This window comes from Numida meleagris, chromosome 1, assembly GCF_002078875.1.
Source record: "Numida meleagris isolate 19003 breed g44 Domestic line chromosome 1, NumMel1.0, whole genome shotgun sequence".
Classification (NCBI taxonomy): domain Eukaryota; kingdom Metazoa; phylum Chordata; class Aves; order Galliformes; family Numididae; genus Numida; species Numida meleagris.
Window position 1 is genome coordinate 141,917,435 of NC_034409.1, and position 24,423 is coordinate 141,941,857.

Consider the following 24,423-nt stretch of genomic DNA (forward strand, 5'->3'; position numbering starts at 1 on the left):
ACTACTTGCACCTTGACGAGGCCACTGTTGACTTAACTGCTTGAAATTGTAAAATTCAAACAAGAAATGTGATTTTGTGGAAAGAATATTGGGGCAAAGAATACATAGGCATGTCTGCCTGCCGAAGTGAATTTAGAATGCTAATTAATGTGGCAGCTTTACCACCAGAAATCTATGGAGGGCAGAAAATTGCAATAGTGATTGTACGCTTTAGTTCAGCTGGTGGAAATACATGACATTCTAGTAGATAAGACTCTCTTAAAGAGGCATATCTTAAAATCAAAAACTTCATTTAAATTTCCATGTGTTAGGGCTGCGATGATTAGTTTACAAAAATCTTTTGACACAGCCAAGTTCTTTGTTCAATTTCACTAGCCTAATTTTAAAAAATGAACTTTCAGAACTCACACAAAGAACACACATCTTTGGTTTTGTTGGCTAACTTGTAAAAGAAAATTACCTCCAAAAAGGATTTGCATTGAAGCAAGTTCTAGAATCAGGGAAAATACTTGCTGAATCCATTAAGTAAGACCACCTACAAAAGAAATACCTTTTCCTGTTAAGTTACTGAAGTTAACTTGCAGTAGAATTATGATATTTCCTCTTATGGAAAAAAAAAACAGCTCGGAAACTGCTGTCAACAAGTATCAGTACCACAGAGCTCACAGCCTACAAGTTCATCTGTCAATCCTGAGCTCCACTGACACTTGGGGAAAAACAACACACAATAACACTTGAAACTCAATTTAACCCATATTCAAGGCTGACTGTAAAAATTCTTCACAACATTCAGCAAGTAGAAATGAAATACAAAACTGGATTCAGCATTAAAATTCAAGTTATTACCTTTAAAAAACATGTCATTCACAGAGCTACAAATCCCCCCCACATTATACTTATACATTTATACATAGAGGGAAGTGGCATTTAAAGCTACAGACCAACTAAATATGACTAAAAACACTGAAGCTTTTTTTTTTTTTAAAGAGTAGAAGCTAGGATTGATAAAGATACAAAAGGACATCTTTAAAATGACATAAAATACAATAGCAGAATCCATATTCATACTATAGCCTTGTAAATTGAAGACTTTGAATTCAGCACTTAATTACAGAATACAAATTGAAGTCGGAAATTCTTTATTAAGTGTCACATGTGGCATTAGAAAAATGGATTCTCAAACTAAAAGAATGGAGACTTTACAGTGGCTTCTGTGGTTCTAAAAAAATCTTACATTTAACAAGGTACACAAAGAACACAACTAAATACAAAAAACACAACTACATACATAAAAAGTTCCAAGCTTCAATCTGTCTTAAAGTTATAAGCAAGAAAAGCAGTACCTTGCTGCAAGTGTAAGAGAAGAAAGCAACAACAGTTTCTCAAGTCACAGCAGCAGGTCAGCATGGCAAGCAGTGGGACTGCCCAAACACAGCTGTTTTCCATGCTGTGCTCCTTTCCTTTATGAAAGGCAAGATGCAGGACACTGCTATCTGGCCCTATCCACCAACAATGCCCATAGGCCATTCCTCAACAACAGTCTCTTCCCTTCTGCAAACTCAAGGTTTTCAGCCACTAAAAAACACACAAGCAAGCAGTATTAAGGAAGACGCACTGGGCTGGTTTTGTAGTTGTTAATGTTTTTTGGTTTGCTTGGGTTTCTTCTATGCTGAAGACTGTATTCTGATTAGCCTCTCATATATTCCAAGTATCAACTTCTCACCTCCACTGACCACAAACATTAACCAGGTAATGTAACCACCTTTGCTATGTCCCAGAAAAGCCTAAAAGAACAAACAAGAAAAGAATTTAAAACAGTGGCATGATGCAGCCCCAACAGCAGCCATCTCACACTGTGTACTTGTTGCCACGTTTTAAGCAAAAACAAGGCAAACAAAAACCATGCTTGCGAATTTTTTTCCTGGGTTCAGGAGTATTTCTAGGAAGCAAAAGATCAGCAAAATCACAGAGGAAAGGCAATGTACAAAACAACAAAAAAAAATAGCTATTATTTAACTTTCTGGGCTTTTTTTTCCTCCCCAAAGTTTTACACTCTTATTAAAATTAAGAGGAAGAACTGGATGTTTATATATACACTCTCTTAATATCTTCTTAAGTTCTTAGAATGGCGTCAGTATTTTGATATCTATATATGCCAAGAAAAATCCTAACTGAAAACATACTTCCCCAGATCTTGAGACTGACAATATAGACAAGGGCAACAGGTAGTTTTTAAGAAACCCCACAGGCAAAGAACTACACCATACTTCTGCAACAAACATTAATATTATCTGAGAAGAGGCATTCATTATCTTGACAAATTTGATGGTATAAGTCATCGGTTCAGCTTGACTGAGCTGTATTGAGCAAACAGGAACCGTCTAGGGCTGCATATAAAATATATAAAGGTAACATAAATAAGTAACATAACTTTTTATTTTTAATAAAAAACAGAGCAACAAGACCATATAACTAGAGGGATGTTGGACCTTGTTTTTGTGAAACTAACACATCAGTCTGGTTTGATGGCAGTGGTTGCAGTTCTTAGTGAGTTCCCAAGGCACTAGTCAGATTTCTGATAAAATATTACTCTTCCTGTGATTTATCTTTGGTAATCACTGTTCACCAAAGTACATACAACCAAAAAAGCGATGACATGAATGACGAGCGATTGCGAAGTGATGGATGTTTCTCTCTGGTAAGATAGGGCTTATAAGAATCTGGTAAAGAGGCGTGATCAAATTTTTCTTCGAGTTGAATGTCCGATTACAATTCTGTACATTTGATTTGAAAATTCAGAGGTGATGTATTTATGTGAATTGAAAATGGAGTCACAAGTACACCAAAAAAATGACTTTTTTTGACATCTTGAAACCTACTCTCAAATTCCTTCATTAAAACAGAAAGCACGCCTGCCTAGTTTTTGCTTTTCACAGGACTGTGTTTAGCCAATGTATCAAAATGCATGAAATTATTTGCCATAATTTGAGCTTCTCATAATTTAAGTTTGATTTCAAAGGCTGTTATGGTTTAAAATGTAGCACGGACAAGTTGATTCTCACCTTGAAGACACATGTTTAACTCATTCCCATCAGCTGTCAAATCCACCAAAAATGCTAAATCTGTGACCCATTTTTCATCTTCCCATTCTGACACAAATTTTCCTTTTGATTTCATAACTGACTTGATTTCATTTTACAAATCAAAGACTTTTTAGCATTTTACTCTGACTTAGCCATCCTTATTCAGGAAACTAAATGATGATCCCCATAATCAGTATCCATACGTTTAAGGAATTCCTAGAATTGGCAATGATTCAATCCATTTCACTTTATGAAATTCACGGCTTTGATGATGATTTGTATGACATTTCCAAAGCTTTCACACATAAGTTTTCTTTATGTCCAAAGCAGTGATATTTCATCAAACAGGAGTTGCTGGTAATTTCATCATCTGCTACTAATTTTATAAGTTTTGTTGTTGTTTTTTTTAAACCAACCACCTCCAGAGCACCATCAGTATCTATACCAGATATGCTGACAAAGGTTAAAGAAAATCCCTTTAATGTAGTTTTACTTCTTCATACAAATCAAGAGATTTACTGTGTCTTTTAATGGCACCAAAGAAGCCATTTCTCTAATGGAAATGGCAAGTTGAGCCATATCTGTAGCATCAGTACTTTCATCTATCACCAAAGCATAAAATTTGAAATTAGCAGCTTTACTCCCCTTATAGATGTTCCTATTTCTTCAATTCTCCTGGCTAGAGTCTGGTTTTAGAAACTTTTTTTTTTTAAATCAGGACACATTATATCTGCCATGCTTTCCATACATTGCTTAAAAACTCATTATCAGTAAAAGGTTTTGACTTTTTTTGAAATGGAATCTACTATTAAGTAACTAGCTTTTACAGGAGTCCATTTGAGTTTTAACTTCTGTTTTTAAAAAGATTTTATTGAGGTGGCAGACTTTTTCAGTTCCACTACTTTGTCTTTACAAAGCATTCCTTGATTCACATCAAATTTGGCAGCATGTTTTGCATATAATGTCTTCTGAAATTGTAGTATTTGAAAACTGACATGATTTCCTTGCAAATTAAGCCTAGTGCCATGTTATTTGTCAGCACTGCACTGCACTCTCCCCGTGTCCTGGGGTCGGGGACAGCCACCACCATGACGATGCAGCAAGCAGAGGGCAGGCCACATTGCGAGCTGTGCCAGACCACATGCAGCCCACAGGTTGGACATGCCTGCTATAAATGGTGAAAAAAGACTGCTTTATTATGCTTTGGATAGCCAAAGACTACAGACTAAGCGTATTTGTCCATGTGACAACACAATACGTAGAATTTATGAATACACTACATATCCTATGTTTTGCTTTTTCTTGCATAGAGTGATGGCACATGTTTAAAAGTGCTTCATTTAAAAAAAAAGCACTGAGCAAACAGTAATTGTGGTTGCAGCTGGAAGGGAACTCTAGAACTGATCCAATTTTTGCACTCATTTCCTTTTCAGCTAGGTTGACTGTATCTCTGTCATGGTTTTATGATTTTCAGTTATTGGTATTCCACATCATAACATCATGTAGTGTATGTACCTGGTTCTCAGAAGAGAAGGACTACTACATTCCCCAGGGTACTTTGCTCCTCTGTTACCATTTCCAGCCAGAGGGAAAAGATAAAAACTTGCAGATCACGAGACCTCATTCCTTTTTCCCGCCCGTCTCTTGTCCTGGCAGCACCTCACTTTCCAGCCGTCTTATCATCGGTAGTAGAGTAAGGCCTACCTTGATTTTGGGACATTCTCTCTCTCTGTATTGGATTTATCAGCTTAAATTGTAATTATATTGTATTATAGTGTGTTGTTTTGCATTCTGATATCTTATTTAGTAAATTAGTTTGTTTCTCCTCAGATTGTTGCCACTGTTCTTTGCCCTCAGGGCCATCTCCTTACCCTTTTCCCCTTTTCCCAGGGCGTGGGCCCGTGGGTCCCCCGTCCCATTCATCACGGAACCGGATCGAATGCCCATAAACCATTGACAATCTCAAATTCAGCTACCAGGATACTACAGGACATTAACAAGAGCCCTGCTAAAGCCAAGGTAGTTCATGTCCACTGCTGTTTCAATCATGCATCTGATCAAATCAAAATTAGTACTAGATTAGCCAGGCATGATTTGCCCTCATAAATCCATGCTGATTGCTCTCAGTCATCCTCATCTTTCATATTACAGGACAAGGTCACACCACCCACCTCTCCTCCTAGAGAAGGCTTTCTGTAGTCCTCTGGATCCTTCTTTCTTGAAGAAGAGTGTAACAGTTACTACCTCCTCCTGATTGGGAACTTCCCACAACACTGTGACATTTCAAAAAGACAGTGGTCTCTCACTGAAATCACCTCATTCCCTCAACTCTCATATACATCCCACCCAAGCCCATACTTTTCTAAGTCCATTTTGTTTATTTGATACCTACCTGATCTTTCACTCCACTTGGTACTGCAGCTAGGCCCAGGGACCTGAGAGTCTAGGATTGGATCCTCTCAGAGAAGGAGAAAGCAAAGAAGGCATTGTTTATCTCAGATTTTCTGATACACTCTGTCATTATGAGGTACCTTGCTCAATGACACCACATTTTCCTCTTCCTTCCGTTCACTGCCAACACACAGAAACTTGTTGCCCCTTCACACCCTTCAGTATAGATACAGTAAGACACAGACAACAGCAGCAGAACTCTGGCTTTCTGCACACTAACAAACTGCTTCTCTTGCCTTCACCTACTGTACACATTCCTTCTGCATTTGAACTTAAGCTGTGTTTCCCAAACAGCCCTGCCAGGCTTCTGGCAGGCCCCTGCCACCTTCTTTGTCTTCTCTACATCAGAACAGACAGCTCCTGAGTTTGGAGAAGGCTATTCTTGAGTATCAGTCGGCTCTTCCACTTCGACCTCAAAGCAGACTCCCATGGGATCATGCCAAGCAGATCATTGTACATGCCAAAGTCAACTCACCTGAAGTCCAGGCTCGTAGTTCTACTATTTGTCTTACTTATCCTGGGAGAAGTAGACTTCCAGAGAGTCCTGAATCCATTTCACTCTGTGTTTCCAGCAAATACTAGGATAGCTAAAAACCCCGCAGTAATACTAGAGTCCACAGTAACAAGGCTGCCTTCAGTTTCTTGAAGTTTTTTTATCCCTTTTTTTTTTAAATCAGGTTTGTGGCAGAGCTTAATACAACAGAGCTTAGTAAGAAAGCAATAAGGCCATGGGACAACTTCTGCAGGGAATATCATAACTAGTCCATAATACGTAACTGGCATTTCTTCCGAAGTATACTTTGGGAATGCAGTGTTGGTAATACATACAAATGGACAAGCATCAATTTGAAATTTTGTTTGAAAGAAATTGTACCACACGAGTTTTAAGCAACTCTGATTTCTTGCTAAGTGCACACAATCTCAGTTTGATGCAAGGCCCCTACCAAGGTCTGGCTACAGCTTAGGAAAACTCTCTCGTATTCAAACTAGACTCTTCACCAAGGATACAGAATCGAAGAACCTGGAAGGTTCTTCCCCTTTGGTTGGAAGGGACCTCTGGAGATAATCTAGTCCAACCGTCCTGCTACACAGGAAAGCATCCAGGTGGGTTTTGACCATCTCCAGAGAAGGAGACTCCACAACCTCTCTGGGCAGTCTGTTCCAGTGCTCTGTCACTCTCAAAGTATAGAAGTTGTTTCTCATGTTCAGATGGAACTTCCTGTGTTCCAGTTTGTGTCCATTGCCCCTTGTCCTGTTGCTGAGCCTGGCCCCATCCACTGGATTCCCATCCATTAGATATTTATAAGCATTGATAAGATCCCCTCTCAGTCTTCTCCTCTCCAGAATGAGCAGTCCCAGATCTCTCATCCTTTCCTCATAAGGGAGATGCTCCAGGCCCCTCACCATATCTGTGGCCCTCCACTGGGCTCTCTCCAGAAGTTCCCTGCCTTTTTTGAACTGGGGAGCCCAGAACTGGACACAGTACTCCAGATGTGGCCTCACCCAGGCAGAGCAGAGGGGGAGGATCACCTCCCTTGACCTGCTGACCATGCTCTTTAATGCACCTCAGGATACCACTGGCCTTCTTGGCCACAGGGGCACACTGCTGGCTCTTGGTCACCCCGTTGCCCACCAAAACACCTAAGTTCTTCTCCACAGAGCTCGTCTCCAGCAAGTCAGCCCCTAACCTGTAGTGATGCATGCAGTTATTCCTCCCCAGATGTAGGACTCTACACTTGCCCTTGCTGAACCTTTTCAGAATCCTCTTCACCCAGCTCACCAGCCTGTTCAGGTCTCACTGAATGGCAGCACAGTCTTCTGGCATGTCAGTCACTCTTCCCTGCTTCCTATCATCAGCAAACTTGCTGAAGGTACATTCCATCACTTCATCCAAGTCGCTGATGAAGATCAGACCCAGCACCAACCCCTGGGGAACACCACTAGCTGCAGACCTGCAACTAGAGCCTGCGCCACCAATCACAATGCTCTAAGCTCTGTGAGACAGCCAGTCCTCAATCCAGTTCACTGTCCACTCATTCACCACACACTTCGTGAGCTTACTTACAAAGATGTTATGGGAGACAGTGTCAAAAGCACAGAGGGAAACAGGATCAGAGTTACGAACAAACGTTTACATATCCATATTATTGAGAAATAAGACAAAACAAAAATCCCCTAAGAGAACAGAGGTTCTATTCTCTAGAAGTCTGTGAAGGAAAGCATTATTCAAGTTACCTTTCAAATTACCTGTTCAAGTTACACTAGCATTTTAAATCAGTGGAGGAAACTCCTGAAAGAAATGATAGTCTGAGATGTGTACACTGCTAAATAATTGAACATTTTATTTAAATCAGTACTGAGGCATACAGATTTTCATTTGTTGGCCACATTAGATATGAACAGATCTTAATAAATGTCATTTAACAGCATCCTTCAAAACCTCTACGACACAACATTACAAAACACTAGAAATGAGTAGTCCTAATACCTAGGAACTGGAAAAGTAATACACTGTTTGAGACCACTTCCCCTTACCTTTCTTTTAATTCTCAGGAGACAGCAACCCCTGCCAAAGTAAGTAGGGAAGCATCGCAATATCCATGGTTAGGCAAGTCACCTGATCCTTAAGCAAGCGGTTGTAACATACTAAGAAAAGTCTGTCAAAAGAAGTGCCATTCAACACTGTCCAGACAATTACCTAGTCACACCTGTTCTTAATGCACAACCACAAAATAACTGCAATCACTAGTCACATGCCAATATCCCACAATGCTCAGAGGGATCTTATCTGCATGCAATTCGACACAGTTGCCTCAGCTTCCATTCACATTCCTCTCCTGCAGGGAGCCATTTTCAAACAGTTGTATTATTGTGGGACTTGACCTCGATGTGTGTTCATTGCACCAATCGCTGCAATTTAAGTGCACCAATGCACTTAAAAAGCCATGCCCCCCTGACTGTAATCTAGTATTACAAAGAAAATGCAATGGGAAAGGGATACAAAATAAATTAATGATTTCATAACAGATTTTCTAGGATAAGCATACCTAGAGACAAGGACTTTTATATTACTTGGAAGAAAAAAATAGTCCTTGAATATCATAAAGGAAGAGCACATATGAACTTCATTCAGGCAACTCGGACTTTCTTGTGGAAGAAAGGATGCGAAGAACTGTGTCCTCTTCCCTTCCCACTCCTCCTTTCAAAGCATTATCATCCACTGCTCCCAACAGGTACCGTCAGCACCACACTCAATCTGTAGTTGCTTCTCAATCAACACTTTAGGAAGCTACGTACAGAATAAAATGGGTGAGAACAAAATTAACACAGGTCCGTCTTAGAGACATGCTTCCTGGTAACTGATGTTCGGTTTCTACGCAAAGCAACAAGGGAGATGACATGCTGTCACAAGCATACGGTGATGAAAGTGTGCTAAGTGCCCACATTACAAAAAGTTTCACTTTAACAACTGCCAATGTCCCACCTTACAAGGTCTATACATTACTGTTCAGCAGATGAGCCAATACTAAACACTTGCTACAAAGAGGCCACAAGAATTAATGCAATGCTACATATCAAATTCACACTTATGAACTCAGAATACATTTGTAAGGTCTGATTAGTACAGCAAGATGGAGACAAACTGGAAAAAGGTACAGGAATGAGTGATTTTGGTTTTGTATTTTCATATGTATTTGTGGTTTTGATTTAAAACAAAAAAAACAGCTGCAAGCTGTTCTAGAAAACACCTTTTCAAAAGCAATTTCAAACACCTATTATTCATACTATCGTTTAGAAGCATTGCTTTATCTGTTTCCAATGAAGATCCAAAAATCAAGCTTCAAGGATGACTACACTGACCTAAAATCAGGGGGGGAGGGGGAATGGCTTCAAGTTGCGCCAGGGGAGATTTAGGCTGGACATTAGGAAATACTACTTTTCTGAAAGAGTGGTCAGGCGCTGGAACGGGCTGCCCAGGGAGGTGGTTGAGTCACCGTCCCTGGAGGTGTTCAAGAAACGTTTAGGTATAGCGTTGGGAGACATGGTTTAGTGGGGTTGGTGGTGGTAGGTGGATGGTTGGACTAGGTGATCTTGTAGGTCTTTTCCAACCTAGCTCATTCTATGATTCTATGATTCTAAAAGATACAGTTTTAGCCAGACACTAAGAGACAAGTACCAACCTAAATACTATGATTACCTGGCTTTCACTACTCAAGTGAGCCAAGATATGAAAAAATTTCATTAGAGAATAGAAGTTTCATATCACTTGACACTTAAGGGTCAGGCAAGAAACCAAAGTTTTGAGACAGTACTATGTAAATCAAATTTTTCCACTGTACTTATTCATGCATTCTCAAATGCGCTTCCTGTAAACATGACAGAAACTTGAGTTTTAATCAGGGTCCTCTAATAAAAAATTCCAATTTATGGACAATTATAACTGTGAGGCATGATCAGTCCAACTGGTAGGAAAACATTCATATGTATGCATGCATGCTAACTCAAGGAAAACAGATACATATCTTTCACACGGGGGCAGTTGCTATTGAGTTATCTAAAACATCCTGTCTCTAGGAAAAAAATACTTATAAAGCAATCACAAAAATAATGAAAAGCTTTTCATAAAGTCATTTAAAGTGGATTTTATAGATTCTGAGTTCACTTATTCTAAGAAACTGAATTTGACATACTGCCACAATAATTTCCCAGTAACAACTTCCTATTGCAGATAGGACTTCTAGATGATTACTCTATTCCTCCTCCAACTTCCCTCAATACTAGGCAAGATAAAAAGATAAAGTTTCTTTTAAACAACTACCATCACCATATGCGTTTGAAACATATCAAAGGATTGTAGTTACTACTCAGAATTTAGAGGTAATAATAGGTAAAAAAAGAGCACCTCAAACTCCTACTTTTAAGTTATAGTGCTGTCTTACTGCAAGCAAACAAATGAAAGAAAGATGCTTTTTAAAAAAAATGAGGAAGAAAGTATAGCCTAAAACCACAATACCAATTAAACAGCGATGTATATATTCACACAAGGACCTCTGAAGACTGTTCCACTTCCTAATCCAGTTCTTCACACAGTCCCACCACATATGTCAGTGCTGGGAAAAAGCAGCAGGGAAGGAAATGGGTATCAAGGATATAGGCTCACACTACCTTAAGACACTAAATCCATAATGCCACTCAAAAGTATAGTAAGAGCAGGTAGTCTCCCTGCTGCTGGTCCCAACCACATGTCCTGATAGCATTAACCGTAGCACTCATGAAGCCGTGCAGTGAGTCACATCAGTTTACTGATCCACATTTCTTTTCTTTGCACTTTTTTGGGACAGATAAGCAGCCTGGATCCATTTACCGAAAGACTGCACATACTCCGGTGCCAACAGAAATGTCAGGTACACAGGAGATGGAAAGGTAAGAACGGGAAAGACACAGAACTACTCATTGTACACAGTGTAGTTTTATACCAGCTGTAAAAGCTATTCATAAAAATACTGCCTTAGGTTCATCTCTGCCTGTGAGCCCTGGTAGTAAAGGGAAATTCAGCCTAAGGCCTACTAACCAGTTATTACACCCACACAGATAAGAAATAACATTACTAAACAGCATTGCTCATGTATAGCACTTGAAAAGAGATCATACATGAATGCACACAACTGCAGCTGATTGCAAATAGCACAGCTAGGACAATATAACCACAGAAGCAGAAGTGAATCAGCACAATGACAAAGCTGCTGCTGAAGACCTAGGTGAAGGAAGAAGACAGGATAGAGATAGGACACTCAAAGAGCCTCAAAAGGAGGGGAGCTCCAAGGACCTTTTCTTCTCATCTCGAAGGGGTGATGCAGCAGAATATCATGTACCTCTCCACTGACCTCTCTCAGAGAGGAACGCAGTATAACTATTTTGGTCATGTTGACACTGTTTATCTGCATTAAAAAAATTTAAAAAACAATACAAAAACACAGTACTTGCCACCACAATCTCTGGAAAGAACCAAGCATCAGCACAAGCAAAATGGACAAGAACAGGTACACGCCAATAGACTTTTGGACAGCAGTTCACTGTAATTGGTAAGAGGTCTGAGCCAGCATTATGGCAGCAGGAGCCATTGATCCAGAGCTGCCAGTGTCAGTATTTCAAGCAGTGTTATCAAGCCATGCTGGTTATAAAGAAAGGAGCTGCTTGCATTCTCTTCATTCTCCAACAAAAAAAAGCCATACATTCCCAGAGCTGAGGAATCTAGTGACTTCAGCCCTGCTCAGCCTGTTTTCCAAGACTCTAGGGTTGAGCACCGAGGTGCCCATACATCTCTCCAAACAGGTCAGAGTCCTGCAGCCAGCATGGCAGCAAAAGTCAGTTTAACTGATGGCTGACCTACTCCAGACTCATTTTCCTTCCATAAAAGGCTCCAGCATCTATCAGACATTCTACTGAAATATTTTAGCATACTAAAACATTAACTTGACAAATAAGGTGTCTGGTACATTCAAAGCTCTGAAGCAGCTCAGCCCAAGGTCAGAAAAATGCCCAGAAAGGCAAAACCATGCAAGCTAGCAACTACAGCAGCTTCAGGCAAGCGTACATTAGCATTTAAGTACAAATCTCAAGTGTGAGGATAGCTATGAGATTAATGCAACACGTTCTTCTCCACCACACAGGTGTCCCAAGGCACATAAACTGTTTATCTTCCAGGCCAAACTCAACCAAAAGATGCAGTCCAGCAAACACATCACACCACCACTAATGGGCACCAAGCCCACAGTACCAAACTAGACCTAATCCGTAACAGCTAAGATGCAGACAACAAGAACACTACGTCTCCAGCTTTAATCACTTCACTCTAGGCAGATATCAGCACCCAGAGAACCACAGATTCAGTCTCCACAGTGGTAAACACCTGGACATTTAAATCACAGCCAGCTCGTGACCAAACTCCTGCATCTTCCCATCTTAAGGACAACCATTTCCTCCAAATGATCTTCATGCTAAGAAAGCAATTTTAATCTGCACACTGATCCTTCCAATAAATCAGCTTTGTAATTAGATAACCCCCTTCACAAAGGCCAGTTGATTTTGGTTTATCTCCCTCCTTCCAAAACACACTTCCCACCTCCAAAGAGTATCCCCAAAAGGTGTGCAGCATAATGCTTAAAGCTTTCTGCTCTACAGCCTTCTCCTGCCCAACGTAGCACCTTCATCCAAAATCCAACACAAGTAATACTTCATCTTAGTCATCAAACGACACAAAAGGAATTTGAGCGTTTGTCCTTATTCCAAAGGTCATACACATTTCACGTCATCCTATCACTGACTAGAATGCATAGTCAGTCTTTGGAGAACAGCCTGAAACTTCATGACCTTAAAGCTCTGATGAGCCCCGCTAACTTCTAAAATTTCAAGAGCTTGAATTTCTCCTAAAAGCCAACAAAAAGGAGTATTTCCTCATCAGCAGTATCCTCCACCCATTCACTCAGCTTAGAAGTTATGGCACAGTTTTAAAAGGAAAAGCAGTCTGTGCTTGGCAGGCAAGACACAGTTTTGAACAACAGCACGCTCCTTCCACAGAGGTATCAGTATTTACAGGAAAATCTCCACCAACATATCTTGCCTTACACAAGCATTGGTTAGTTCACTCAGTAAGGCAAGGGGACAGAGTAATTGGCATCACCTCCACCATGTCTTGTAGAGAAACAAGCAACATGCTGTCTTATCTTTGAAACAAAAGACTATTGACTCTGTTACGTATGGTTCTACCTGTAATGCAAGACAAGTACTGAAGGATGAGCAGAACACCAACTACAAACCTGACACTAACGTTCCCTTTGCATGTCTTGGCACACTCCTATGGTGGAAACACCACCACTCACTAAGAACTGATTGCTCCAGATACAGTACTTGGGGGCAAAGAGTCCCCTCTATACACTTTGGACATCAGTCTGGGAAACATACTTAAACAAGACATTAAAATATTAGCATTTTATTTTCCAGATATTTGAACTAGATCTCTCCTCAGGTTATCTGAGCACAAAGTGCCACTGGGAGGCAACGAGCTGTCAACACCCCCCACAGCAGGGGGTAGTAACTAGATGATCTTTAAGGTCCCCTCCTACCCAAGCCATCCTGTGATTCTATGATTCTAAAATGCTTGAATCACGATTTTTGTAGCAGATGACAGGTTAAAGTTTTGCATATTTACAGAAGTAAGCAACAAAAAAAGTGAGTGTTCATCTAAACTGTAAAACCTCTGTATGTCATTTAGCTACAAGCAAAGAAGATTTCTCAGTTTTAGATAAACTTCTGTTTTTCAGTATCATTATGGTGGGGTTTTTTTTTAGATTAATACAAGCTGCATCCTCCTATTATATTTATTTTTGCCAACTACATTTCTTGAGAACAAAGAACCGACAACATTCTATTAAGCTGTAGGAAAAAATCTTCAAAGTTATGTTTTTATTGTTTAAGTCAAAAGCTCAGCTTGTTCACCCAAATTCATTCTTCTCAATACAGACTTGCTATAGCAGCTTACAAACTTAATCAGCTTCACATTTCCCCTAAAGAAGCTTCTTCTCCTCTACCTCCTTCTGAAATACTGCTGCAGACTTTAAGCTTAGAAAAAGATAAAGTTGCATTATCAACCTCCAGTTTATACACCCTTTGATTGTTTTCGTTTTCCTTCAAAGACCAAGATTTCCTGAGAACAGATGATTACCGTGCAATTAATTTTACATCAATAGAAGTATTTGCATCATTTGTGCCTGTATCCTATCCAGCAGAATAAGGTATTTTTCAAAAGTTAGACATTTCTAAATGTTTATGCTTACAGTCTTTTAATATGCTAACACCTGAAGCGATTGATAGAAAAATTGCATTAAAGAGGCAAAACTAGATGTCCAGTACTCCATGAAATTTTAGTAGTTTACACTTCTTTCCCATGGGATTTTTTCAGTCATTTATAGTTCATTGCTTCATATGGCTATAGAATCCCTGCTGTGTTAAAAAATGCCAAATAAAATTATATCTCATTCACTGCTTTATGCTATACCTTCTTTTGTTCAGATCCAATTAGCGAAAGCCTGTTCTTCATTTATCATACTTTTAGCTGATTACATTAGGCACTACAATAGTTCTCTAGCTTTCCTCGACAATGTTTGCACCATCAGTGTTACATTTATGGTTGAGGAGGCTCTTTCATCTTAACCCTCTATTCCAATCAGTTCAGGGGGAAAAAAGTACATACGATTACTCTTTTTTCACTGAAAATTCTTTGCTTGTTTTCTCACCCCAAAAATAATCCCAGATGTTTGCATTAAATTAAAATGTCCAAACACTATCGGTCCTTACCTATCCAAGTATAAAGAATTAGTGCTTCCCAATTTGAACTCTGAAGAAAACTTGCACAGTTTACATCAACTTCTTTCTCACACTTCCCCAAAACAGCATAAAATAAGTATTAACCAGGACCTCAAAAAGTATAAATTGAGACCTACTTTCCTGAACATACACGGCACCTCATGGGCAACTTTGTTCTCTAAGGGTTCACAGTAGTCATTTTGTCAGACTGCTCTCCCCTACACCATGCTGATTTTATCTGAGGACAGTTGTTAAAGCAGCAGCTTCTTTTCTACAGCATAAGTAACACCAAAAATTATCTTTCTGCCCATCCACATCCCCTAGGCAATTTAAATGTAATCCAATCCCATTTAATACCATTTCCAGCTACCTACAACTTCACATTAATGCACAATGACTCACAAATCCCTGAAGTCACTTATTTTCTTTTAAGCTTTGTTAGTGTTGCCTTCTTATCACCTTAACAATTCTTGTGTTTAACCTATAGAAATCCTTCAGATATTTGGCTCTTTTTTTTTTAAATTAAGTGCACCAGATAGTATTTTATTCCTTACATTTCCCTTCTTCAAATAAGCATTATCTGACTCTCAGCAGGCTGTTCAATTTTTGCCATGTTCCCAGTTTAGAACAGTCCCTTCTGCTGCATCCTGCTCATAAGTTGCCACAGCTTTAACTTCTTGCAATCCAAATTCTCATGTACTGTCCTAGCCTAGTTACATTTTGTTAATATATAAATTACTGATGTCAAAATGAATACCGCTTTAACAGCACACAAAACTTTTGCTATTGTTCTATAGCAACCAAGTCTGGAGAGTAACAAAAGTAGTTTCACTGGAAGTATGTATGTATTTCAACTATTCCCACCACCTCCTTAACACTGAACTCTGTAAAGATTTCTGACAGTTTCTACGTTAAAACATTTTTTTTTAACTGCATATTAAATGGAAGAATGCCAAAAAGCCTTTCAGAGTGAAACTTTCAGAGTAAAAGCTCACTAGCAAATTATCCTCATTAAAAAAAAAAATCAACACTTTTACGACTAAGTATATCATTTCTACACAAACACCAATGAAAGTGCCTGCTAGAATCATTTAAGCATATGACACTGGATAGGGAATAAACTAGAAGCTGTTACTGAAGAGCTTGAATTGCTAGATGCTTTGTGGGTTTTTGGTTTTTGTTGTTTTTGTTTTTTTTTTTTCCTTAGATGGGCACAGTAAAGCTGCCCTACTTCAATTTCAGTTGTTTTTAACCAGAATGACAGAAAGGAAAGCCAGAGAGATGTGAAAGACTGACTAGCTTGCCTTCCTTCTAAAGTTACTTGTACAAGAGAATTGGTACCAAGAATATCAGACTACCCACGTTTTAGTAAGTAGCTACACAGGTAAGGTAATAAGAGGTTTTAACATCATCTCAGAAGTTGCTCTATATTCCAAACAGAAAGTTTACCTACTTCAAATCACTATGTTTTTAAACACTTTATTAAAAGTTATTTCTGTAGACAGTCCCTGCATACTCATCGCTTGAAGTCAGGTCCCACTATGCTTAGTAAAGACAACTAGCTTTAGGATGTGCTGCTAGTTGAACGTTTACATTTATTCCTGCCTTTGTTTCAGTGACTATCATCATCAAGGCAACTGCCTATGACATTCCTTGCCTTTGCAACACAAGTCTTGGAAGAGTGAGAGAAGCCTGGATTAATTCTGTCAAGCAAAAAAAAAAAAGCAAAAGGAGATTCACAACTCTTTTACAGAATCCCACCAGTAAGCAAACACACCCTATAAATTCATTCGGCAGGCTGTATTAGCTCCCAAATCTGATTTCAGTGCTTGACATCTTGCTACCACTGGTATAACCAAGTAGGGAGCTGTCGACGCAACCTGAACAGAAATAAACAATGCAAGTCAAGCCATGTTTGTCACTACTTTATGATAAGCAACATGGTCAAGCCTCTGACCTCATCTATCCAAACTGGCTACCACATACATTGCTGCAATGGCCAGGTCATTCACAACAACAAACAACTGGAGACATCCTAGTCATCAAGGTGGATTACATTAAGCTATTCCCACAGTGTATGCATCCAAAGAAGTGATTAAAAGAGATATGGTAGATATAACACACAGGTTGCTCCAAAAGTAACACCTCCTATTTAATTCCATGGAAACTACAACAGATACAAAGAGCACAATAACACTATTTGATAGAGTAAATTCACAGCTACAAAACAATATTTTTCAACACTGAACATGCATTTTTGCTAGCGATGAACAAGAGCTTGCTGCCACACTCAATGATCTGCACCAGCAGAGGTGATCCACTGTCACTGTCACCAGTGTTGAAATGCACCACCCACCACCTCACAGTGCTCACATCCACTGCTTGGTCTCCATAACCATTCAGCAAGCATCAATGAATGTCAGAGGGTGCCACTTCTTCCACATGGAGGAATTCAATGACACACCTTTGCTTCATGTGCACTTCTGGGTCAGACACCATTTTGTTAGACTGCCCCTCTGCTGCCATCTGTCACACAGCAACAAAACATAATGGAATATTGGTGGGAAGGCTCAGTTTCTACTGTCATGCAACCAACATCCACCTCCGACATTGTGGGCCAACAAAATAAAATAGGAGGCATTAGATTTGGAGCAGGTCATACAATTAGACTAAAAAGCCACTTATGTAAACAACATCTGTATAACTGCCATGTTTTAATCAGTCAAAACAGTGTTTTAAACAACCTCTCTCACTTTCTTTAAATACTGACGACTTCTTCAATGCGCTCAGCTAATCCATAAGTTGCATAGGTTGATTTGTTGGCCTAAGTAAGGATCCAAAGCATCTAACACTCTAGCAATTCTATAAGGGTGATCTTTGTCTATAAACTCCAAGTGTCAGCATTTCATTCCACATGTTATCTTCATGAACTGTTCTGAATACATTACTGCATTTCTGAGACACCAGCTTGAATTTACTTTCTCTTACGAAATACTATGAATTAAAGACCCCATACATATTTTAAAGCTAAGATGGTACAGTAGATCGAAGCTGAATCACTATTATATTTTCAGTTCTCTTTGTAACACATCACTGGTATTCTCTTTTGTAAGGTCATGAGCTGTACTTCTTCCTGTCATTCCCTCATTATAATCTTCAATCTCAGTCTTTCCATATTACTTCCAAATTTTCCATATTCTCCTGTTCATAGCAGTGCCCATACAATAAATATAAAGCCACCCAGACACTCTGTAAAGACCAGTTCATTTTTCAAGTTTGTTACCAACTGATGAAAGAACATATTCTCTTTTTTAAACAAGTTTTTAGACTATTTTCAGAATTCATGCCAACGAACAAGTCTATGCAGTGCTGCTAAACAGCAGATCCATTTATCCTAACAGCAGATACCATAGACGTAAGATGGAATACAAGTACCCATCAGCATGCTTCTCTTTTACTAGAAGGATTGTAGATTGTATGAGTAGTTTGTCTTTATTTCCACTTAATCCTTGGCTTCCAGAAGAATTAGTATTTAAAATGCCTGACACTCATCTATTAAGAAATCATTTCTCAATCCACAAGCTACTATATGCTCCTAGTTGTGGCTACCAGTTAAAATCCAGACCAAGCATTATTATTCTCACGCACCTAAAAAAAATTGCTTGGCACAGAAATTCAGTACTGGAGCATTTGACTCACCTGAGAATAATCTAGTTTCAGCCCATTATTATACCTGTAGCCTATTTATTTGAACCAAGCAAAAGGACAACAGCTGTGTCAAAGTCCAAAATTCTCAACAGTTCTCATCTCTCACTCTGAAAACACCAAAACTCTCCTGACTAAACTTTCATAAAGTCCATGACTCATGGCTCAGTTTTTCAAGTGCTGAGGAACCCAAGTCCTGCCATGCATAAAATACACATTTTTTCCTTTCATCTTGCCTAGGCACCTCTCCCATTAAATCATAACATAGGTTTTCAGCTCCCAATTCCAATAAACAATTCAAAACCTCTAGTCCTTTTTCCTGTTGCAGTTCCTGCAGGCAAAGAGTAATAAGATCTCCTCTACAGTCAACAAGAGTATGCAAGTATGAATATACTACCTACCAGGTGTTACTGTATGGCTTAATTCAGGGAGAGAACAAAAGAGCAAGACAACATCTATAATGAGCAAAACACCAGAGATCTCACACAAAACAATGTGAAATACTTGCCCAATCCATCTCCTGCCATAGTATCTCCCCTCCTTTTAAGCACATGGAATAAAAGGGTATACGCAAAGATGCTTCAAAACTGCAAACATGCCTACCATGATAAGCAACAAGTCTGCATAATAGTTGCAAGTCTTCTTGAACCCTGTCTATCATTTGCATTCAAGCAATACTTACAGCATTGGCATCAACATCGCTGTGTATGGCAACCGTTTTAATCCCCATCTTCTTGCATGTTTTGATGACCTACCATATAAGAAATGAAAATTATCAATATTCAAAATAGAAATAGCTTGAGAATAAACTACAAAAAAAACTTAAGATTACATACTTACTCGGCATGCAATCTCTCCTCTGTTGGCAATAAGGAGCTTTTCAAAAGTCTGCAGGGAAAAGAACGAAAAGGACCTTGAGAGATGAACACACCACAAGTTTTCCTCCCTTCAGAAACACACATTCCTTTCTCCTCCACTTCCAATAAAACACTGGTTTACTCAGAAGCTTGCAACTTGGAGTTCATTTAGTTTAAAAGGGTTCTGCTGATTGAACAGTAATAATATAGCACAAGCTGTATGCTATACTAGGTATACCAGTACATACACAGGTTCAGAACAGATAAAAAGGCATTGACTATTCACATCAACATTCCCTGGATTTCCTTACCACACATAGTGCAGAAATTAGAAAACTACAAAAGCTATAGGAGACAAACAGGTCCAGGGAAGAGACATTCACAGGCACTGCCAAACAGCCTTAACTCCTAGAAGCGTCTAAGTTGCATATATTGAATACACACGAGATAGTCAAAGGAGGTAAGCTTCCCAGGTATCTGCCTCCCCCCCCCCCCAAGCCCCAATTAAACACATAAGGACCTCCACGTGATCCTTCCCAGCTCTTGCTGAGTTGGTACAGGCCTTGATCCCCATTATGGCCAAGTCATGTGAGGAGCCTGGCAAACTCCTGTACCGCCATCATACTGAGTGTGTAACAGCGTCATGAAGTAGTAACCAACACGCAACAAAACAGCAAGTCACACTTTAGTAGGCACGTGAAATTCGCTGTCACCTTTCACACTCCACTGCACTTGATGCTGTAAATACATCTTAGAGGCATGATAAGAGCATTGAAGAAGAGGATAACAAGCTGTCAGAAGACAATCAGTCTTATATCCTAAACAAAAATTTTCCATTGAGAAACTGGGGAGGAGCTCCACATAGAAACCTCAATCTTGGCTGTAAGCACTACTGACATTGCTCCTATACAGGTTCACTTCCAACTAAGGAGGTTCGGTATCAAACACAGACCGTCACCAAAAGGGACAGTCCTGCTCTGCACACTCACCCCACTGCTTTTCCTACATCAGATGTGGCAGCTTCAGGGTGCATCAGTTCAGCACACGAATCAAACAGCCCTGCTCTGCCTCCTGTGTTCCAAATCACAAACAGGACAGGGAGCCAGCAGGATCCTTTCCTTCACAGGCAGCCCACAGTTACTCCAGATTAGGTTTATCTAACTATACCCTGAGACATCCAATAGCGATTCTCCCTCCCCTACATAAAACAGCTGCTTTTCATATCATCTGGGGGACAAGGGAGCATTGTCACTTCAGCAGTGAAACTGTTTTGTTATCCCTACAGTCATCAGGTTTGTGGAAGGGGTAGGTAGAGAGGAGAAAGGAACTGTAAAATCACCATAGGAATTTCTATCACCAGACTAGAGTGTAACAGATGTACACAAGGTGCACTTGACCAAATTTATTTCTTCAAAGTCAGAGCTGAGCTGGCATCACGTAATCAGTTTAAGAATGTTACCACGTGGTAACAGCATACAAAGATTAAGATAAGAACTGCAGCAAGCTTATATGGCAAACTCAGCCAGACCTGCCGAGGAACACACACCTCTGCTAAGCACTTGGGCACATTTCCACCCTAAGCAGCAGGTGGATCATAAACATTCTTAAGCTAGGTCAATCATTAGAGGTACAAACATTGCAAGAACGCAAACTGTTCCTGAACTTAAATTTCAGCATTCTATGAACCCCAAGCTCTTTAGGCATAGACTTGAAGGGAAATTTAAAAAAGAAAAATTGCAAAATACTTAGTAGTGAGGAGTATAACCATTCAAATACTTCATTTATCACACAGTTGTCAGAGTTGGAAGGGACCTTTAAAGGTCATCTAGTCCAATTCCCCTGCAATGAACAGGGACATCCACAGCTAGATCAGGCTGCTCAGAGCCCCATCCATCCTGAACACCTTTTTGGAGTAACGGTTATTCTACTAACCAAGTACGCTCACATAGCAAAACAAGACTTTCAGTATTAGGACGTTATGAATATTTGTCATTTAATTTTCCAATTCTGCAATACAGATACTAACAGGGAGAAACTGCACTCATTTCTGTTGTTGAAAACAAGATCCCAGTCCAGCAAGTAAAAAAAAAATTAATTCACATGCTGCCTTAAAAAAATAAATGCATCATGCTATTTGATGTAATTTCCACTAATTAGTATGCAAAAGTCTGATACTAGAATTCCAATCATTACAAAAACAGTGACACCGAAGGGAGAAGGCAGAAAAGACCTTGAGCTACCTGTGGAAGCCACTGTCTAGAGTGATGCAGCTTCTAGTTAAGAGAAACCAAGGAACTGATTACATTGTCTCAACATAATTATGCCTACCGAAAAGGAATAGAACATTAAGTAAAGACTTTGAGAATACAGGAAGCATTTAGTTAATTGCTTCAAGAGAACTTTCCTGTTAGCCACAGTTCTAGTTACATACTGGTATTTCTCCCTCTGTTTTCTAATACTGATTCACTCCCGATTAACTGCACCTACGCTGGTAGACAGAGGCAAGTCCATGCTGAAATGCTGGCATTCATGCCCTTCAGTATAAGGATACCTCCAGCCACACTATTTTTCCAACTGTGTTACTTCAGCAGCTATGCCAAGACAACCGCCCACAGGAAAAGTTTTCCTTGGCTAGCAAATGTAAACTGAGATTGCTACTGCACGAGTCTGTCAGCAAGTCTGACAGAAAACTCAGACAAACTGGCAGCCTCATCCAAGATGTGGAATTAGCACACCCCGCAAGCCTCACACATCCATCTTTATCCAAGCTCTGACGTTTTCTCTCACACATGAGTAACAAGTTCAACTTGGACAAAGCGTGTTCGACCATCTACATAGAATCATAGAATCACAGAATCCTTACAGTTGGAAGGGATCTTTAAAGGTTCATCTAATCCAGCTCCCTGCAATGAACAGGGACACCACCGCTAGATCAGGTTGCCCAGGGCCTGATCCAGCCTTGCCTTGAGAGTTTCCAGGGACAGGGCATCCACCACATCACTGGGCAGCCTGTTCCAGTGCCTCACCACCCTCACAGTAAAAGACTTTTTCCTTATATCCAACCTAAACCTACTCTTTTTAAGCTTGAAGCCATTTGCCCTTGTCCTACCACCACAGACCCTGTTAAAGAGTCTGTCCCTCTAACATGCTACTAGTACTGCATTTTCCATATCTACAGGAACATATTTATACGTATATACACACACAGTAGTGCTTTTTGCCTATACCTCCTATACCATGTACAACATTAAGAATAGCTGTGTCAAAATTATAACATGTTCTGGCCAGTACATAACTTTCCCAAGCTCATAACCACTTCTCCAACCTTTTAAGTTATGCACTTGAGACAGTATCCAATCTCAGCAAATACAGTACAGGAGAAACATTAACATCTAGTAATTCAATGACTGTAAAGGGGTTACACCGGGAGAACTGCCGTAGTTAGAAGCAGCACAGGGGAGAAGATAGCTTTGAAAGTCAAATGCCAATGTTACAGTAAAACATCAAAGAAGGAAAACATGCACTATATTACTTACCTTTTCGTTTGGATCATACACAGCAGAATACAGCTTATGTGATGTTTTAAGGCACCGTCTTGAACAAAGCGTTTCACACTGCAGAAGAGAGAGGGAGTTACACGTTTTTTTTTTCCTCCTGCTACTTACTATATTCCAGCAAGACAGAAACAGTTCATATACTGACATCTTGAGGAAAATCTTCCATATCATTCCCTGCCCCTCCTTCCACTCCCCCACAACGTGGATGGAAGCTGGCAAGGACCTGCCTCCCCACAAGCACACACACAACAAACAGTAGCTAAGGACAGTTTGTAAGCCCTACACAGAAGTCATTCTTCAGATCATAACTGATTTTTAACAAACCCATGACCTCATATTTCCTTCTCATTTCAAGGAATACTTACCAAGAATTTCTCAAAGAGCATGTGTACAGGTGTCTGAATGCAGTGAGGGTGGGGAGAAGCCCTCATTGCTAGGGAGTTGTTAGGTATACAGCAGGCAATGTACCAGGCCAGAACCACTATAAAAAGTAGAACAGACTTCAAATGCAAGTTTGGTTCCCAGTCTTCCCCACCACAATCCCATGATGACAGCGGTCTAAAGAAGAAAAACATTTTCTCTAGGCTCACATTTCTTTATTTTGCCACAGCTACACTTCTCCCATCATCCCACCCTCACCTAGAGCATTTCCAGGTGATCCCATTATCTAGCACGTCCCTGACAATACACCACAAACTACCTACAATTCTGCACTTCCTCATCTGAGGATGAAACAGTACAAGCTGCTTCAGGCAATAAAGAGAGAAAATACCTTCAGGAACAGAATTCTGCCAGCTGCAACCACAACTATCAGTTGGCCATTATGCCAGTTGCACCTTCAGTGACTACTGTTATCTAACTCCCTTTAGAGGGAGGAGCAAAGATAGCTGGGGCAAAAGAAACAGGGCATACACTCTTTCGGAGTATATTCTCTGCATCTCCAGTGCATACATACAGTCAAGCAGGTGATTCCCTCTAAGCTAAGACCCTATTAACAGGGGTGCCTGTGGCACTACAAGTCGTCTAAAGATAGTCATACAGGACACACCAAAGAAATCTTCTGTAAGTTATTATTCTCTGGAGAAAGTAATTGCTAAGGATTGGGAGCTAAACTAAATACTTGTAGTTAGCTGAGGGGCAAGGTGTGAAGACCCTAACATCTCCTGTAAGTACCTTTTATACAGAGTTAGTTTTGCTTACATGAGAAGACAGAAAATTTGTGCCACAGACAGAGAGAGGAAGGAAAGGCTCTGAAGGGAATAGTACAGTTGGCATTCAATTTCAGAATTCAAGCCACACCTTGAAAAAAGTCCTAAACAAACTTCTCATACAGAAAGAGTCAAGCTGTTGAGCAATTAAAAACTGGACAAAAAATTAAACTGCATTCATCTCTGCTTCTACATGACA

General features: G+C 39.8%; 1 protein-coding gene across 2 annotated transcripts in view; it reads right to left on the reverse strand.

Annotated features, from left to right (window-relative positions):
* The window catches only part of PCCA (propionyl-CoA carboxylase alpha subunit), a 273,195-nt gene that overhangs the window by 242,622 nt on the left and 6,150 nt on the right, over nucleotides 1–24,423 (reverse strand). Inside the window, exons 2-4 of one of the 2 annotated variants that reach the window (XM_021416023.1) lie at nucleotides 22,996–23,073; nucleotides 19,443–19,490; nucleotides 19,285–19,353 (exon numbers count right to left, since the gene is read on the reverse strand). In XM_021416023.1, the coding sequence (XP_021271698.1) occupies nucleotides 19,285–19,353; nucleotides 19,443–19,490; nucleotides 22,996–23,073 (195 nt within the window). Of the gene's footprint in view, nucleotides 1–19,284; nucleotides 19,354–19,438; nucleotides 19,491–22,995; nucleotides 23,076–24,423 lie in introns of those variants that run through there. The other variant, XM_021416032.1, reaches the window with a different exon arrangement.